General features: G+C 38.2%; 2 protein-coding genes across 2 annotated transcripts; both read right to left on the bottom strand.

Annotated features, from left to right (window-relative positions):
* Window positions 1–8621: 8621 nt before the first annotated feature.
* LOC121956194 (bryoporin-like) lies at window positions 8622–9251 on the bottom strand. Its single transcript, XM_042504330.1, has 2 exons — window positions 9124–9251; window positions 8622–9036 (listed from the first exon to the last, which is right to left on the bottom strand). Exons 1-2 carry the CDS (start codon window positions 9249–9251, stop codon window positions 8622–8624), a joined length of 543 nt encoding a protein of 180 aa, XP_042360264.1.
* Window positions 9252–15217: 5966 nt separating this feature from the next.
* Window positions 15218–15875, bottom strand: LOC121956190 (bryoporin-like). Its single transcript, XM_042504323.1, has 2 exons — window positions 15712–15875; window positions 15218–15632 (listed from the first exon to the last, which is right to left on the bottom strand). Exons 1-2 carry the CDS (start codon window positions 15873–15875, stop codon window positions 15218–15220), a joined length of 579 nt encoding a protein of 192 aa, XP_042360257.1.
* Window positions 15876–16442: the final 567 nt, after the last annotated feature.

The raw sequence follows: 16442 nt of genomic DNA, 5'->3' as shown, positions 1-16442 counted from the left end.
TTCAGCAGCATTATGTTCATAGAGGTACATAAACAGGCTGGTTTTGTATTGAGACTTTCATATTTCAAAGCTTTGGGACATCAGGTAAAATGGGACACATAAGGTTACATATTGGGCTCTTTACATATTAGTAGCCAAACATCAAAAATGTGTTGCATTGTTCTACAAATTCGCTTCACATGAAACAATCATTTTGGTTGATTTGAGTTATTAGGATGGGCAGGGCAAAGAGTTAAAAAAAAAAAAAAGACACAGATCCCAAAAGTTGGCAGGTAAGCGATGTGGCATGTTGATTTCCTCTTTTTGGAGATAAGAGTACTGCAGCTAAATCAGAATAAGACTAAAATTTATTACCATGCAGGTGTTCACTGACAAGGACTTTACTGGGATAACAATGGGGTATAACACCAAAGTGGTTGTAGAATGTTGCACTTTCTTAACGTTTTAATTTATCATCAAAATATTTTTACAATGCACTTTACTTTTTATTAGAAAGGATTTTAAGTGAGTACTCAATACATTCTGGTAAAATGTAGCAGAGATCCACAACAATGTCTAAATGTAACACGAAAGGTAGTTCTGAGAAATTCTAGGTGGTAATCTATCAAATTTGCAGATTTCCCCACATTCTATATCAATCAGGACATGCATGCATATTTACCCGGAAGTCAGTTACACACTCATAACATGGAAGGTAATGGCAGTGATAAAGTCATGTGAAGTTTCTCCAACGCACTCAATGACATCTATGAAAACATGTAGAAATTCAAGGCAGACAACTCTACTCTACTTTTATGCTTCTCACCAGAAGCAGCATTGAAACTGGATCATAATATTTGTTAGGGTTAGGGGTTAGGATTAGGGATCATTATATTTCTATTAAGATACCATCAAATTCATATATTTGAGGGCAGATCGGAGAAATTGGTTAAATATAAAACATTAAGAACATCTTTATTTTTCCCTTTTTTCTTCTTTTTGTCTCACCTGCTAACTCATAATAATGTCCATTAAGGATAAGGATATCCTGTAATATGAAACCTATCTATCTATCTATCTATCTATCTGTCTATCTATCTATCTATCTATCTATCTATCTATCTATCTATCTCAGTTGTTTTTATATGTTAATTGTTCGTATGTATTTATTTATTTTACATAAAAATGCTGAAAAAAGAGAAAAAAAAAATAGATCATCATATACCACATCAACTACGGCCATAAAAACCGAAAAAAATGTGTCACACTACAGTGTTAAATTTGATGAAACTAATATCATTAGGTCAAACCAAAATTATCTCAAAAATTGTATGCAAAGAAAGCAGAATTATTAATCGAAACAAACATCAGGCTTTTTTTCAGGTGTCCATCACTTGCACCTTCATGGTAGGTGTGGAGCAGTCAGACATGGTGGCGGCGATGGTAACAGCATCACTTCTGTAGGTGATGCTGGGGCCTTTAGCCAGACCTCTGATGAAGCTTGCGTTCGTGTCCTTGGACATCTTACGGAAAAGCTTGCCATCACACTTTGTGCTGATGTCAAACACTCCCAGTGCGTATGCGTTTGACTTTGCTTTGAGGTTAAACGGCACCTTGTACATAACAGCTATCTTCTCAGTGGACTGTTTGGTAGAATTGTTTAGGAGATCAAAAGTGAAGACGCCGGCAGATCCGCGTACTGTGCTGGGACGCTTGGCGAACTTCGCCTCCCCGGTTGCAGACGGTTGAATAATCGCCGGGAAAGGAACAAGGCAGCGTCCAATCTCTGTGTGCACACTGCAAACAAAATGGCAGACATTCATGAAGACACATTTTCATTTTCAAGGAAAACTAGTGAGAATGAGGTAGTGGTGTCCTCGAGGACTGACTTAACCATTTGAAACCAGAGAAAAATGACCTGATCCAGAACATAAGAGGGCAATGAGTACTTTTTCAAGAACTGACCCAAAACATGGCAAGAAAGTAATTAATAATTACTTGAAATTTTCCAAAACAAAAGAAAAGAAAAAAAATCAAGGAATTAACCTGACCCCTAAAGAAGCTGCAAAATAGATTTTTATTTCTAACATAATGTGACATACAGAATTATAACAATTAAAAGTATTTATTTATTTATTTTGTTTTTTTATCATGTGTAACTCAAGAAGAAAACAGTCATTTTGTGCAACAAAAAAACTTCAGGTAATCATGTGTGGAACAGCTACACATGCATTTGAATTGAGTAAAAAAAAAACAAAACATATTGCTATTATTTATTCAAAATATGGTTACTCGCATTAAAAACACCAACTGTTTTCAACTCTAAAATCTTGGGGTGAAGGGTGCAAAAGGTTGAACAGGATTTCTGCTAATTTTCAGGTTATTTCCTTGTGCTTTTAAAAAGCACTGGGTCATTTCTTCTGAAGTCGCACTTTGCCTTCCTATTTTTTATTTTTATTTTGTTTTATTTTTTAAATAAAGCCACTTTTATCAGGTTAAAATGAAAAACATCACTACAGGCTCTGTTTGTTCTATTTTTAATATTATATGTTTTCGCAAAAATGCAATTTAAACACCTGTGGAGGTGTGTTGCTTTCAAAATGGCCTTTCATTGTGATCTATTTCTGTCACCCAGCTGCACTCACTTATCAGTCAGATCTGGTGCCACCCTCTGCCAAGTGTATACATTGTTTGCTTGAAACTTGCTCACTGTTTTGCACCCTGATGAAGAAATAGGGTCAAAACCGGTTGGTGTTTTAATGCAAATAGTTTTAAATTAAGCCATTTTAACTTTATGCAAGTGCATTTGTTCCTGCGTCCTCTCAGGAAAAAACAAACAGGAAACAGGAAAGAAACAGGAAGCAGTTACCTGAGATTACACAGGGTGTAGTTGCGACACTCGTTGGTAATGTCAACGTTGCACTGACGATGTGTTGGTAGCGCTTTGGCAGTGTCTTTGCCAATGTCATACACTGCTCCCAGAATCTCACTTCCTATGGTCTCAGCGATATCGCATTCCATCTCTTCCATGTCACCTCCTGCTCGGACACACAGCACAGAAATCAGCAAGAACACTCCAGTGTTAAATCAAGCACAAACAAATTCAAAGTGTCAAGCTATCTTAAATATTTGAAATCCATAAAGAACTAATCGGCATGTGAGGACTAACCTGGCTATTCGTTGATGTAGATGAAGACCTCTGAGGAACAGCTGAAAGCTCTGGCTGTCAGAGTTGATTGTTCCCATCTTTTATAGCAGATGAAAGGAAAGACCTGTTCTTGCAGGTAGATTCCCACCAAAAGGAGGGTATCAGTTTACTGTCAACGAAAGCGTCACTACGTGCATTCCTGTGCTTTCATTTCCAGGAAAGAAATGCTGACTCATCTTGCAAAACACATACCACATACTGTTTACCAAAACAAAAAAAAACTTTTTACAACTTTTTTTAAATGCCACTTGGAATTAAGTTTAAGACCAGTTTTCTAATAACCAAAATTGAAGAGGGACATTTTTTTTTAGCCTCATATCATATGACTTTTTTTGTCCAGTGAAAACATTAGATCATCTACATTAAATGTAAAACAAACAAAAAAAAACTTTTTAGAGTGAAAAGACCGTCAACATATTATATCATCATAAAGTATCAGTTTGGTTTAAATATAGAGATGGGAAATATCTGGCATTTCTGGACATTTTTATCGGGTATTTCGTGATTTCACTCTGGTGCTTAGATTCCTATCATGACCATCTTAAGAAGAGGAATTTATTAAATCATTTAACAAAAAATAGATGTTAACAATTAATTTGAGGTTTGACTATGTAATAGCAGAAAAAAATCTACTTCCCATATCTGAGCATTTTTGAGATACTTTCTTCAAGATTAATTTAAGTCAGTTTAATGCAAATTAAGGCTTATTTTTAGATCAAGGAATTGAATGCCTTTTAAGATTTTTTAAGGATCCGCGAGAACTTTAGATTGTGTTTGTTCGTTGTTGTAACTTAGATGTTGTAACTTAACTTAGATGAAGGTCAGGTTCAGGTGCTTTGGAAGGGCGAGTCGGGAGGAGTTGCTGCCAAGTTTTTTTGGCAGGTTGCTCTTATTTCTGGTTTACTTAAGCATGGCTGTATGCCTGCTAAAGCTGCACCAACCAGTTCCATGTCAATTTCTTTTAAGCGCTGTTTCCCTGAAGGGGGGGAATTAACTATGATACTGAAAACAGCACTGAAGGCCTGCTGTACACATTGGTTAAATGTTTTTATTTAGTAGTCGGCAGCAACGTTCTATCATTTATTATGATTTTTTTTTCTAATTGCCAAAAAAAGGGAAGTAGAGGCAATCTTAACCCTTTAAAACCTGGAGTGACGTCACTTATGTTGTGCTGCTTTCAGACGCCTTATTAAGTATTTAAACCTTTGAACCCCAAGCAAATTGGTGCATTTTTTTCATAAACATATGACAATGAGGTGCTTGTCAAGAAATGTTCTACAAATTAAAGGAAATTGGTTGATTTGGGAAAGTATTTTCAAAAAGCTTGGAAAAAATATATAGGACATACAAGAAAAAGGTCAGGGGAAAATGTCAAGGAACCAAGGTTGGGAAGGAAGGAAAAGACTATGTATCGTTAATAAATTATAGCTAATGAACATAAATAAATATTTTTTAAAAATATGTATTTCATTATTTATTATAATATTTCTTTTAATTCATTCATTCATGTAAATGTCTGACTTTTTACTAATTTATTGTGTATTTTGGGGTCATCTCTTCTTTTGTCACTCAGTGCCTTCTTCCTATGTTTTGAAAGAAATCAGGCCAATCTACTCAAGTTTCAAAGGGTTAACTGGCTTTTAAAAAAAAGTTTAGTAATCCTTATCATCGGCCTTTTTTATCTGTATGTGTTATGTATGTTTAATGTCCAGTTTCTCTTCTTTGAGTCCGCACACAAGACTATGCTTCCATAAATATTTGTAATACCAGCTCTGTGTATGATCTCTTGTCCAGCACCTAGTTTTTTATCATCTGGATGTGCTTGTTTTTGCCAACTTTTGGTTTCTCTGCTTTGTCTTCAGCATGTGGGTCACATTTAGGCTGAGGCTGATACTATTGAGTGTGATGGGTGTGTCTGCAGGAACAGGAACTAACTTTTAATTAGAAAATTCCTCTTTAATGATGTCATTCTGCAGACTGGAAATGCATGGCAAGTATATTCTTAGTGGGATATGACAGTCTTTACACAATAGACATTTCTTAATTCTCTTTCTTCTAACTGCTCTGGCAAAATTCCGACACTAATAACTAATTTTCATGCCTGGACTTGTCAAGAAAAACTGCTGTGACTCTGAAATGTCTGTACATGTGACATGAAATTGTTTACAACTGAACTGTTGACAAAGGGCGAGGACACCAGCAAAGTGAGACAGGGGATCTTTTGTTTAAATGCAGTGAAATGCATTCATATGAGTTTGCTTTAATATGGTAGAATCTTGCTGAGTTTGTTCCAATCAGCAGAAGCAGGACCAAGTCACTGACCAAGTCATTGCAAGTCCCAAGTCTAAAGAGACCGTTTCAAGTCCCAGACATTTCATAATGCATTCTTCAACCAAAAAAATATAAATAATAATTATAATTTATTTATTTATTTATTTATTTGTATTTATTATTATGTATTAAGTCTCAACTTGCTGGGAATGAATACCTCTGAAAACCCTTCACAATAAAAGCCAGCATAGAGTACCTCATGCAGGAATGAATCCTAAAACCCAAACATGAATTAGCATTCAGCACTCCTGGTTCCCTCGTCTCTCAGCCTGGAAAAAAGGTCTGTGATCAGCACATGCTGAATGTGATGTTGTGCTCTATGGTGGTTCAGCATGAAACTGAGAATCTATAGTTACAGAACTAAAAGATAACATCCCTTCCAAATGCACAATGAGCAGATGACAGTTGTTTTGGATGCTGCCGATAAGAGAAAATGTTTATAAAAATTCTCGATGTTGTCTGTTGTCAACATTGTGTGTTGTCTCATAACAATGGATTTATGTTGTTTTCTGCCCAATGAAAAGAATCACAACATGCAATGTGTGAATCTGCTGATGAAGGTGTTGTGACACAACACCTTAATGAGGCTGGTTGGACGCTATAAAGTCTCCCAGGGCATCAAGAACTTTTTGAAGGCCTCACAAAAATTAAATCAAACCATGTAACAGTTGTGCTTTTAAAAATATTAGGTCCCCTTGGCTGTCTTTCCCACACAGTCAAAATGGTCTTGTTTGGTTCCAGGTGCCATAAAAGCCCCTCTCATCACTACAGGTCAGAAACAGACTTGATTTACAGAATAGATTACATTTTTTATTAATTATCTTATATCTTCCCTGATGTTCATAAGCAATGGATATACACACAAAAAAAGAATCTGCAGAAGAGACATTTCCCAACTTGATCCTGAGTTTATTTCCTGTGGTTTCATACTTCTTGTAACTGTTTGGTGAAAAAAATGCTGTATGGAGCCATAACAGGTTACAAGCAGTGCAGCTGTGGTGTGAAACTGAACAGCCACAAAGCAAAAGTGTGATACATAACATCCATATACGTGTTCAACCAAAGTGCAATTAGACCACATGTCTGGCACTAAATGAAAGCAAAACCAAAGATGAATGATACAACGCACATCGAGCAGCCACAGTTACAAAACATGAAAAATGACTTCCCCCTCGTTTTGATGAGATCAGTTCAAGTAATAAATATTATATCATGGACCACCCTGCAAACTGACTGCACCCTAGTCCTCATGTGCACATTGGTGGCAGGTAATGAAATACTTGGGCAAGCTCTCAAGCTAAATGCTACTACCAGCACAGAAAACCCACGAACAGAAAAAACAACCCTGCAAACAAACAGTAATTGTGAGACAACTGCTGCCCTAGTCTATCTAAGGGACGCAATTAATGCTCTTAACCTGGGACCGAAATTCACCAAAAGGAAAGGAAAGTGCCATAAGGGAAGAAACTGTATCGAGTGTGGTGAATCCCACTCTTTCCCTCTGTCTCAGTCTTTCCGTTTGCATCCAACCAGACAAGTAGCTCCTACCCAGTAACATGAAAAGTGGAGAAATCTAAACCACAATGATTTGCAAATATTTCCACAAGGCTCCTTCCTAGGACCTTTCATTTTCCTACCTCTGCTTTTCCTCTGCTACACTCATGACACAGTGTTATTCTTCTAATTCCCTTCACTCGAGGGTCTCACCACCAACTCGTCACATATTGCTGCTTTGTCAGTGGACTTCACATGGCATCACATGGCTTAATTACCAGTTATGAACAGGTTTAATGAGAGATTCCAGTTGTTTTGATGTTGGTGTGAGTTTGTTTGGAATGTTAAATGGCTCAGTATTGGATGTTAGCACTGTTGTTGTGTTACCTCTTTCAAAATGTGCAGAAGCTGAAGTGGCAGGAAAGAGAAAGACAATTCAATAACGGTCTTTAAGCATTGCACCTAACCTAAGTGATGGCAGCAACAGAAAGTTTACTGATTATTTACCACAGTGTTGTTTAATGAATGAATTTCAAATCGCACTTGTTTTCTGTTTTCTGTAACGGGGTTCGGTCCGGGCGGGGGCCCTTCTGTGCAGAGTTTGCATGTTCTCCCCATGTCTGCGTGGGTTCTCTCCGGGGTCTCCGGCTTCCTCCCACAGTCCAAAGACATGCAGCTCAGGTTGATTGGTGACTCTAAATTGCCCTTAGGTGTGTCTGTGAGTGTGTATGATTGTCTGTCTATATGTGTCGGCCCTGCGATGGTCTGGCGAACTGTCCAGGGTGTACCCCGCCTTCCGCCCGATGACAGCTGGGATTGGCTCCAGCCCCCCCGCGACCCTTACGAGGACAAGCGGTTACAGAAAATGACTGACTGACTTGTTTTCTGTTGAGGCCAATTAAAGTTCTTTAAATGAATGTGAGTAGTTAAATATGGACATTACTTGCGTACCAACTTTTTACCTTACAGACATGAAGATGATATCACGTGAGCCACACCAACAGAGAAAATAGGCATATTTCCTAAAATGTCAAACTATTTTTCTAAGTTGCTCGCCTGTGTGGGGGAATTGTGTTATCAGATATAAATTCTGTTTTCAAGACAGTAGCAAACGTCTTAGCTGATTCCATTATGGTACAGTTAACTTGTTTCAGAAATATTACAAATGACAAACCATTCACAAGAAAGATGATTGTATTGTATTTTTAAGCAAGCATTTTCAAAGCAGTATAATACAGATTACATGATCTAATAAGGCCCCCAAAAGCTTGACACAAAGCCTTACAGCTGAAATCACACTACATGTGATATATCAAATGCATCATCTTTTTCTCTTGTTCTGAAAGAAAGCCATCTTGTGCTCTACTACAGTTCCTACATATTAAAGCTTCTATTACACAAAAGCAGTGAGGTAATATTGTTAAGCAATATGGGGCCTGGATTCATAATTCTTCATGATCAGAACAAGATTTACCAAAATTACACTCTGTTATTACCTATTGGCACAAAATCACTGATAAAAGCATTGGAAAAGAAAGCATAATACTTTTGGAAATACACAAATATGCAGTTTAAAATACCATTTGCATGTGAGCACTTCTCTATTCTCTCAGTCGTCCTTAACTTCCACCTTCATGACAGGCTGGTAAGAGTCTGTCATTGATGCCATGATGGCAACTCGATCTTTGCTGTGACTGACATTAAGGCCTGCTTTTTTCCTGGTGAACATGTGGTGAGTGTTGTTGTACATCTGATAATTCAGATCATGATTACACTCTTTGCTCTTGTCAAAGATTCCCACTGCGTACCAGTTGGAGTACAGGTTGAAGTCGTAGGGCACAGAAAACATGACAACCATTTTCTCTGTGGACTCCTTTGTAGATTTGTCGAGGAGGTCATAAGTGAAGACACCAACAGCTCCTCTAGCTCTGTTGGCAGTCTTGGTGAACAGTGCGCTCCCAGATGAAGTCGGCTCAATACTCTGTGGCAAAGGTTCAGCACAGAATCCACTATCCATGTATACACTAGACACAGAGGATAAGCATTAAGAAGTTGCACGTAATTGTGAAGAACTTTTGTCAGTAAAAGACCAAAGAAATAACTGCAGTTACCTGGGGTTACAGAGGGTGTAGTTACAGCATTTATTTGTTATCTCAATGAAGCACTGACGGTGCGTTGGAAGGAGCTTAGCTGTTGACAGTGCTGCATCAACAACAGTACTTGCTGTGAACATAGCCATTATGGATTTATGTGTAATGGCTGTGCAACAGGATGAGCTGTTGAGACAGACAGAGCACAAAACAGACCCTTTATTTTTTTTTTTTTCATAAGGTTTCCTGCTTTTGAATGCATTCAAAATATATATATAACAAATCTGAGCATGAAAAATGTCCCACTTAGTTTAGGTAGAATAAGACTTTAATTCAATATTTTAACAAATAAACAATGCTTACCTGGAATGAACACTTATAAAGGAGGCAACAGGCTCTGTCTATCAGGCTCTATAGGTTATCTTATAAAGGTGATAGAGGACAGAAGAGACCAGCTGTGGGCTACACCTGCTTGTGTTAGACCCTTCTTAACACGAGTCCCTTTATAACCTCAGTAAAACTGAAAGTAAAGAAACGTGCCATTGAACATGTTGTCTTGTGACCCTAGACAAAACTTGTGTAGTGGACTGCCTTGGCGTGGTCATTACATTTTCCCTCTGAGGAACTCCAGAGCTCAACATCCCCTGGGCAAGTGGGGGACACGTCAAGAGACACTGTTTTATGAACCCAAAACATCCAACAGAGGGTTGTTAATTAACTTAACTGATACTCCATGTAGGCATCTGCAAACACATTCTGCTTTTAAGCCACAGAAAGTGTCAGTACTTGGCCCTTTCCATCACAAGATGCGTGGGAGATAGGCATCCTTGAGGCCACATCCAGCATACAACAGGATGTAAGACATCTGAATGACCTCCTGGGGTCACTCAGGCACATAAAGCAACAATCATTCATTGCCCCCCCTGCTGAGATGACAAAAGGTAGAACATGTTGTAAAGTCATTATAAATCCTTGTGTTGAGACTAACATCTGACAGAATCGCTTGGACCTAGGTTGTGAATTAAAGTTTAACTTAATTCTCTAATCCTTCTCTTTGTAGGTAAGAGTTTGTCTATGTGCTTTGATGAAGAAGTAGAACCAACTCCCATTCTTTTATCATTTAATTTGAATGATTTAGGTAAAAGCATGTTTTATTCCCTTTTTGTGATGGAGTCCTATTGCCATCTAAGTGACCTTAATTATCAGTAATCTCGTAACCAGCTTTATAGTTACATCTCATTTTGCATTCATTGTATAATGTTAAAAAGTAATCCTATATCTAAGTAATCACCAAGTTTGTTAGGATCCATGGTACGATGTTATGTTATGTGTGGTCGTTTAACAGAATTGAGCAAAGGATCTTCAGAATCATGTGTTACATTATAAATTGCCTTTCGGTCTCCTAACATGTATTTGAAGTTACTGTGATGAGACTATAGTTGTGATGAGTTAGTGAATTTATACACAACGGGTTAGATCGCGTAATTCGTCATAAAGTACAGAGAAACAAATGTCTCCTAAATTACATTAGGTCTTTTAGAAACGAATGCCAGATGTGCGATTGCTCGGTGCAAAAGTTCGCTAACTCCGCCTTCCATCCGCACCTCAGCTCAGCTTCTCTCTTCTCAAGCTCTCTTCTCAAATCTTCTCTCTTCACTTTTTGCTTCTCTTTGCTTCTTCAAGCCTCTTTAGGCTTCTTTTCGCTCCCTTTTACCGCAGCACGTCTCGTGCATCTGCGCTCGCAACTTTTTCTTTTTCTTCAATTTTATAAGCGGAGCCGCAACAGCTCACCAGAGCTTTGCTGAACTTTAACTTTTGAAGCCATTTTCTTTTAAAATCTCTTTGACGCTTTTCTTTATACCAGTTTTGGTCAGTAAAGACACTTTTGCAATTTGTTTTAAGTAAACTCAAATTAATAATTTAAAGTGACTCCCTCAGACCAATGGGACTACTTTTGATTATTTCTGCGAGTTTTAATTGAGAAGGACACTCCGCGATTCACCATCAACTCTGCCACGGATCTAGAGGCAACACCTGCTGCAAAAACTATGAGCATCCGTTGCCTGCCCTTAAGGCCTTTGTGTAAAGACTTTTACAGGTTCGCCGAGGCGAACACCGAGGCCAGTTAAAGACCGCCGCACACCGACTCCACCTGCCCGGCGGGTCACCTCGTCTGGAAGACGCACCGCAGCTCTCCCCTGGAGTGACGCAATGGTCTGGACCTCCCCTGAGAAGTCTAATCAAGTCGGCAAAAGTAGGCAGAAGAACATTTTCTAGTGATCAGAGTTGATGTCGTATAGCGAAGCTTTAATGCCAATTTTCTCAATTCTAATTCACCGTTCAGTGCGCATCCACGCTTTAGACGGTCACGTATTTCCCCCACTATCATCCATAATTAATCATTTACATCACCTGAACATACATCACTTAGGTTCCCTTTCATGTGTCATACTATTTCCTCTATTTACTCATCATTTTATTAGCCTAAATAAATTATTCTCATTTATCGCCAAGTCGTTGTCTGTGGATATTATTTCATGAGAGAAACGAGATCACTGTATACAGGATAAACGGTACAGATTGTGAGATTGATTAAAGTGATGACATGTTTTGAAACTGTCCTAAATAGAGAGTGGTGCCCCTTTTACTTTAACGAGTGCAAAATCCAAATTCTAACGTAGCTATTAAAAACCGCTACACTTGCGACCACATTATTACACTCTCACGTTCCAGCCATTTACCAAAAACTAAATAGTCCAAGCAAAAAGGAACTGCTTACACCTCAGCTTCACTTTGATCTAAAATATAAATTATATGATGTTCTGTAAATGTGTGTGTGTGTGTGTGTGTGTGTGTGTGTGTGTGTGCAATGTTTCCATCCCCTAAGTGGGTCCACCTTGTATACATAACAATCAGTCAACAGTTTCTCTCAATTCTGTTATTATTTTACAGAGCCATTACCCAATAATTTACAGTAATTCCCAGAAATTCTACTGAAAGATTAATAAATTCCCCAAATAATTGCCCATTCAACCTCTTTATTTAGCTATAATTTTACTATGTAATTGCCCAGTAGTTCCCAAGTTATTCTACTCCTATAACTTGTCAATATTGGTATTTTACTTCATAAATTACTGCTATTTCTCAATAATTTCTTCACATTACTATGCGATTATCTGCCTGGAAAATAAAGAGTTACCGGTCAATAATACAGCAGTAACATGTGTAACAGAGTGAAATTTATTTGTAATTAATATTAATCATAATAATAATAATAATTACACAGTATCCTTTTAAATAGTTATACCTACCTGACATGGTAGGCCTCCAAGTCAATATGTGAGATGTTCCAGACTCAGTTCCTCTACGTCCTGTTCATTTTTGTGAGTCCCCCTTTATGTTATGTGTCTCAAGTTAGCCTCTCCCCTTTTTGCTAATGTGCTTCATGGAAGAGGTAAGCTTCATTGCTGCATTTCCATGTTTTAGACATGCTTTAGACATGCTTTAAAAGTTTGTTTGCTAGCTTAAACTTGTCATGAACATGCTGAAATATTGTTGTATTACAGCTGTATTACTTAATTTGTGTAAGAGATGACGTTTGAGGGCATATTGACCGAAGGAAATTCGTTACATCAGTTACATGTGTACCTTTGGGATCTAATGATAAATGGGTAAATTCAAGAGTAGTACTGTATTTTAAGCCTTTCAACAATGCAATGCTATCACTCCATGAGTGGGTCCACCTTGTACAGTAAATATAACAGGTTTACTTAAGGTCAATAACAGTCAACAGAAATTTGAGAAACATGTTAACTCTATTGTTAAAGGCTGTTTTTTCCAACTCAGAAACATTGCAAAACTCAAGTCGATGGCAGCGTAAATGTAGATGCAGCAGCCTGTAGCCCCTCAAATCCTTACTACTTTTTTGCTATATTTTTCAATTTTTTTGACACAATGACCCCTTCTGCTGAAGCATGACTTTTCTACAATGAAGAAGCACATATCAACATCGGGAAAAGTTGTGTGGAGTTTGGACTGAATACAGCAGACCGTGAAAGGATTCCCCCAAAGGGCATACCCCGAGCGGAGGAGCCGAGGGCAGAAACGAAACCAAAAGCGTTGCATGAAGAGAGGGAGGAGAGCTGGCATCAGGGTGAGACTGACCCGATTTGGACTGAGAGCTGTTCCTCTACCACGTCTTCTTCTTCTGGCTAATGTCCAGTTACAAGAGAATAAAGTGGATGAAATGCAATCTAGGCTCCCTCAGCAATGGGATATCAGAGACTGCTCTGTGCACATCTTCACAGAGACATGGTTAACCCCTAACATCCTGGATCAAGCTGTTGCACTGGGTGAGCACACCTTGTTGGGAGCCATTTAGACATAAGACTCTGTTGCAAATTCAAAAATGCACTGCAGGAATTGAATGATGGCACCTGCAGAAACATGCCCAAGTAACCAGATGGAATCCTCATAGTAGCTGCTGATTTTAATCATGCATCCTTTAATTCAATAAGATGTAGCAGGACAAAGGACAAATCTAATTTTGTTATTTAAACTTTGTTTAAAAAATGACTAAGAAATCTAACTTCTACCTTTCTTTCTAACTTCTCTTCCAAAGACTTAAAGACTGTTACCAACACTTTAATTTCTTCAAGGCATGACCACTACAACCCCCTATTGCCCTCTGGCTACCCATCAAATACAAAACTGATTTCATGGTTCTTCTTTATGTTTCCAAAGCCATACATGGTTTAGCGCCTCTGTACATTGCTGCCTTAACTGAAGCTCTAGGCCTCTGTCATATTCAGACCAATGTCTTCTAACTATCCCAAGATTCAGACCAGTTGGTCAGGGATATTGTGCTTTTCCAATAGCTGCTCCAAAGCTTTGGAACAGCCATCCACTCTTGTGCTGGCATATGTTAACTCTGCCAGTAAGTGGTTCAACTGTTTTCAGTGTGTCTTGTCTTCTTCTTGTGTCACAACAGTTAATTTGAATGGCTTTAGTTAGACAGGTGACAGACCCACATCTGTAGTTTTTGCCAACAGAGACAGTGGTTGAGTTAGTTTTGAGGAAATATGTATCCATCTTTCTTTGTCGTTTCACAGAGAGAAATTATTGTTAGTATTTTTACATTTTAACATGTATTTTATTAATCCTGCCTGGGACTCCGAGCACCGAAGACTTTCTGTCAAATCTTAGTTATGAGTTATCAGTTGATTTCTGCACCTGCAATAAGTCTTGAATGGTCAGTTTATTTCATTCACCTGGTAAATAGGTTTGTCATTTTTACACTCTAGATTCAATGTGTTAGATGGTAAGCTTTATAGGAGCTGGTAAATGGACTTAAGTACTTCTGCACAAAGCCAGGGTAAGACACTAACTATGCCCCAGTCTATGTTTTCCTGCAAAGCTAAGTTAGCTGCATGCATCTGTAGCCTGTAGTTTTGCATTTACTGTACAGAAAGTTCTATCAATCTTCTCATGTGAGCTTTGGCAAGAAAGCAAATAGGCTTGTCAAACTAATTGTCTAAATATATAAATTCTGTGTTCAAGTGCAGAAGAATCTAAGCAAAGATGTGGCTTATAGAGGTGATGGAGGACAGAAGAGAACATCCTGTCTCATCCTATTCAATAATAGCACAGTTTCATTTTTCAAAACTACTCAGAATGGTTGAGAAAGACCACACACACAAGAATAATGACTTCTTGCAATTTTTAATGTTTGAGATTAAACCAAAGTTATGTTCAAAAGCAATGTATAACAGTTTGCATGATTTTATAAAGCCGAAAAGCTTAACATAACATTACAGCTGAAATCACAGTATGTAACCCATCTCATGCAGATGGATAGCCATATTGTGCTTTACTAAAGTAACTATGCATTAAAGCAGTGACATCATATTGTAAAGGACATAGAAAACTTAAACCTGCATTTCCAATTGTTCATATTCAGGACAAAATTAACCAAAATTTCACTGTGTTCCTTTTTTGGGCTACCGGCACAGAATCAACTATAAATGCCTTGAAAAAGAAAGCAGACTACTTTTTCGAAAATGCACAAATGTACAGTTTAAAATGCCACCTACATCTCAGCACTTCTTTTCTAATTTCAGCCATCTTTAACTTCCACCTTCATGACAGGCTGGTAAGAGTCTGTCATTGATACCATGATGGCAACTCGATCCTTGCTGTGACTGACACTGAGGCCTGCTTTTTTCCTGGTCAACATGTGGTGAGTGTTGGTGTACATCTGATAATTCAGATCATGATTACACTCTTTGCTCTTGTCAAAGATTCCCACTGCGTACCAGTTGGAGTACAGGTTGAAGTCGTAGGGCACAGAGAACATGACAGCTATTTTCTCTGTGGACTCCTTTGTAGATTTGTCGAGGAGATCGTAAGTGAAGACGCCAACAGCTCCTCGAGCTGTCTTGGCAGTCTTGGTGAACAGTGCACTCCCAGGTGAAGTCGGGTCGATACTCGGTGGCAAAGGTTGGGTGCAGAAACCACTTTCGATGTATACACTAGAAAAAAAGAAAAGTGTAAATTTGCACACATGGAAGGCTTAATTTAATGAAAGCCCAAATTAATAATTGCAGTTACCTGGGGTTACAGAGGGTGTAGTTAGAGCTTTTATTTATTCTATCAATGGAACACTGATGGTGTGTTGGAAAGAGCTCAGCAGCTTGACCACCGACTGAGATTGCTGCATCGACAACATCAGCTGCTGCTGTAATACGGTTTGCAATCTTAGTCAATTTAGGCATAATGGATGGATGACCTGTTGAGACACATAGAGCACAAAACAAAACCTTCATTTATGTTTGTAAAATGTCCCTGATTTTGGATGCATTTAGAATGTGCAAAAACTATTCAAGAAAAAAGTTCCAGAGAAGGTAGTTTTATGAGTCATTTTTCAAACAAAGTTTAAAAAACGAAACACTGGAGCATGAAAAATTCCCCTCTTGTTTTAGACAGAGTAAAACCTAATCTTAATAGTCTAACTTTCGAAGATCTGCTTACCTGGAACAAACGATTCTGAAGGACGGCCGCAGGCTCTGTCTGAAAGGCATTTAGGCGATCTCCTTTATAAAGGTGATGGACAGATCAGCTGTGAATGACAGCAAGAAACGTGTGACTGAACACGTTGACTTCAGCCCAAACTTACTGTGGGAACATTTCAGCCTGTAATTTCATTTGCAAGACCCCCTTCATTTTCTCATGATATTTAAAATGACAGGTAAAAAAAAAAAAAAAAAAAAAATAAAGCGAAAACCAAACTTGCTGAAACAACATTACAGCACTCTCACGGTCCAGCCAATTCCTAAATGTCA

The sequence above is a fragment of the Plectropomus leopardus genome, chromosome 17 (genome assembly GCF_008729295.1).
Source record: "Plectropomus leopardus isolate mb chromosome 17, YSFRI_Pleo_2.0, whole genome shotgun sequence".
NCBI lineage: Eukaryota > Metazoa > Chordata > Actinopteri > Perciformes > Serranidae > Plectropomus > Plectropomus leopardus.
Note: the sequence above shows the minus strand (reverse complement) of the source record. Positions and strands in the feature narration are given on the sequence as shown.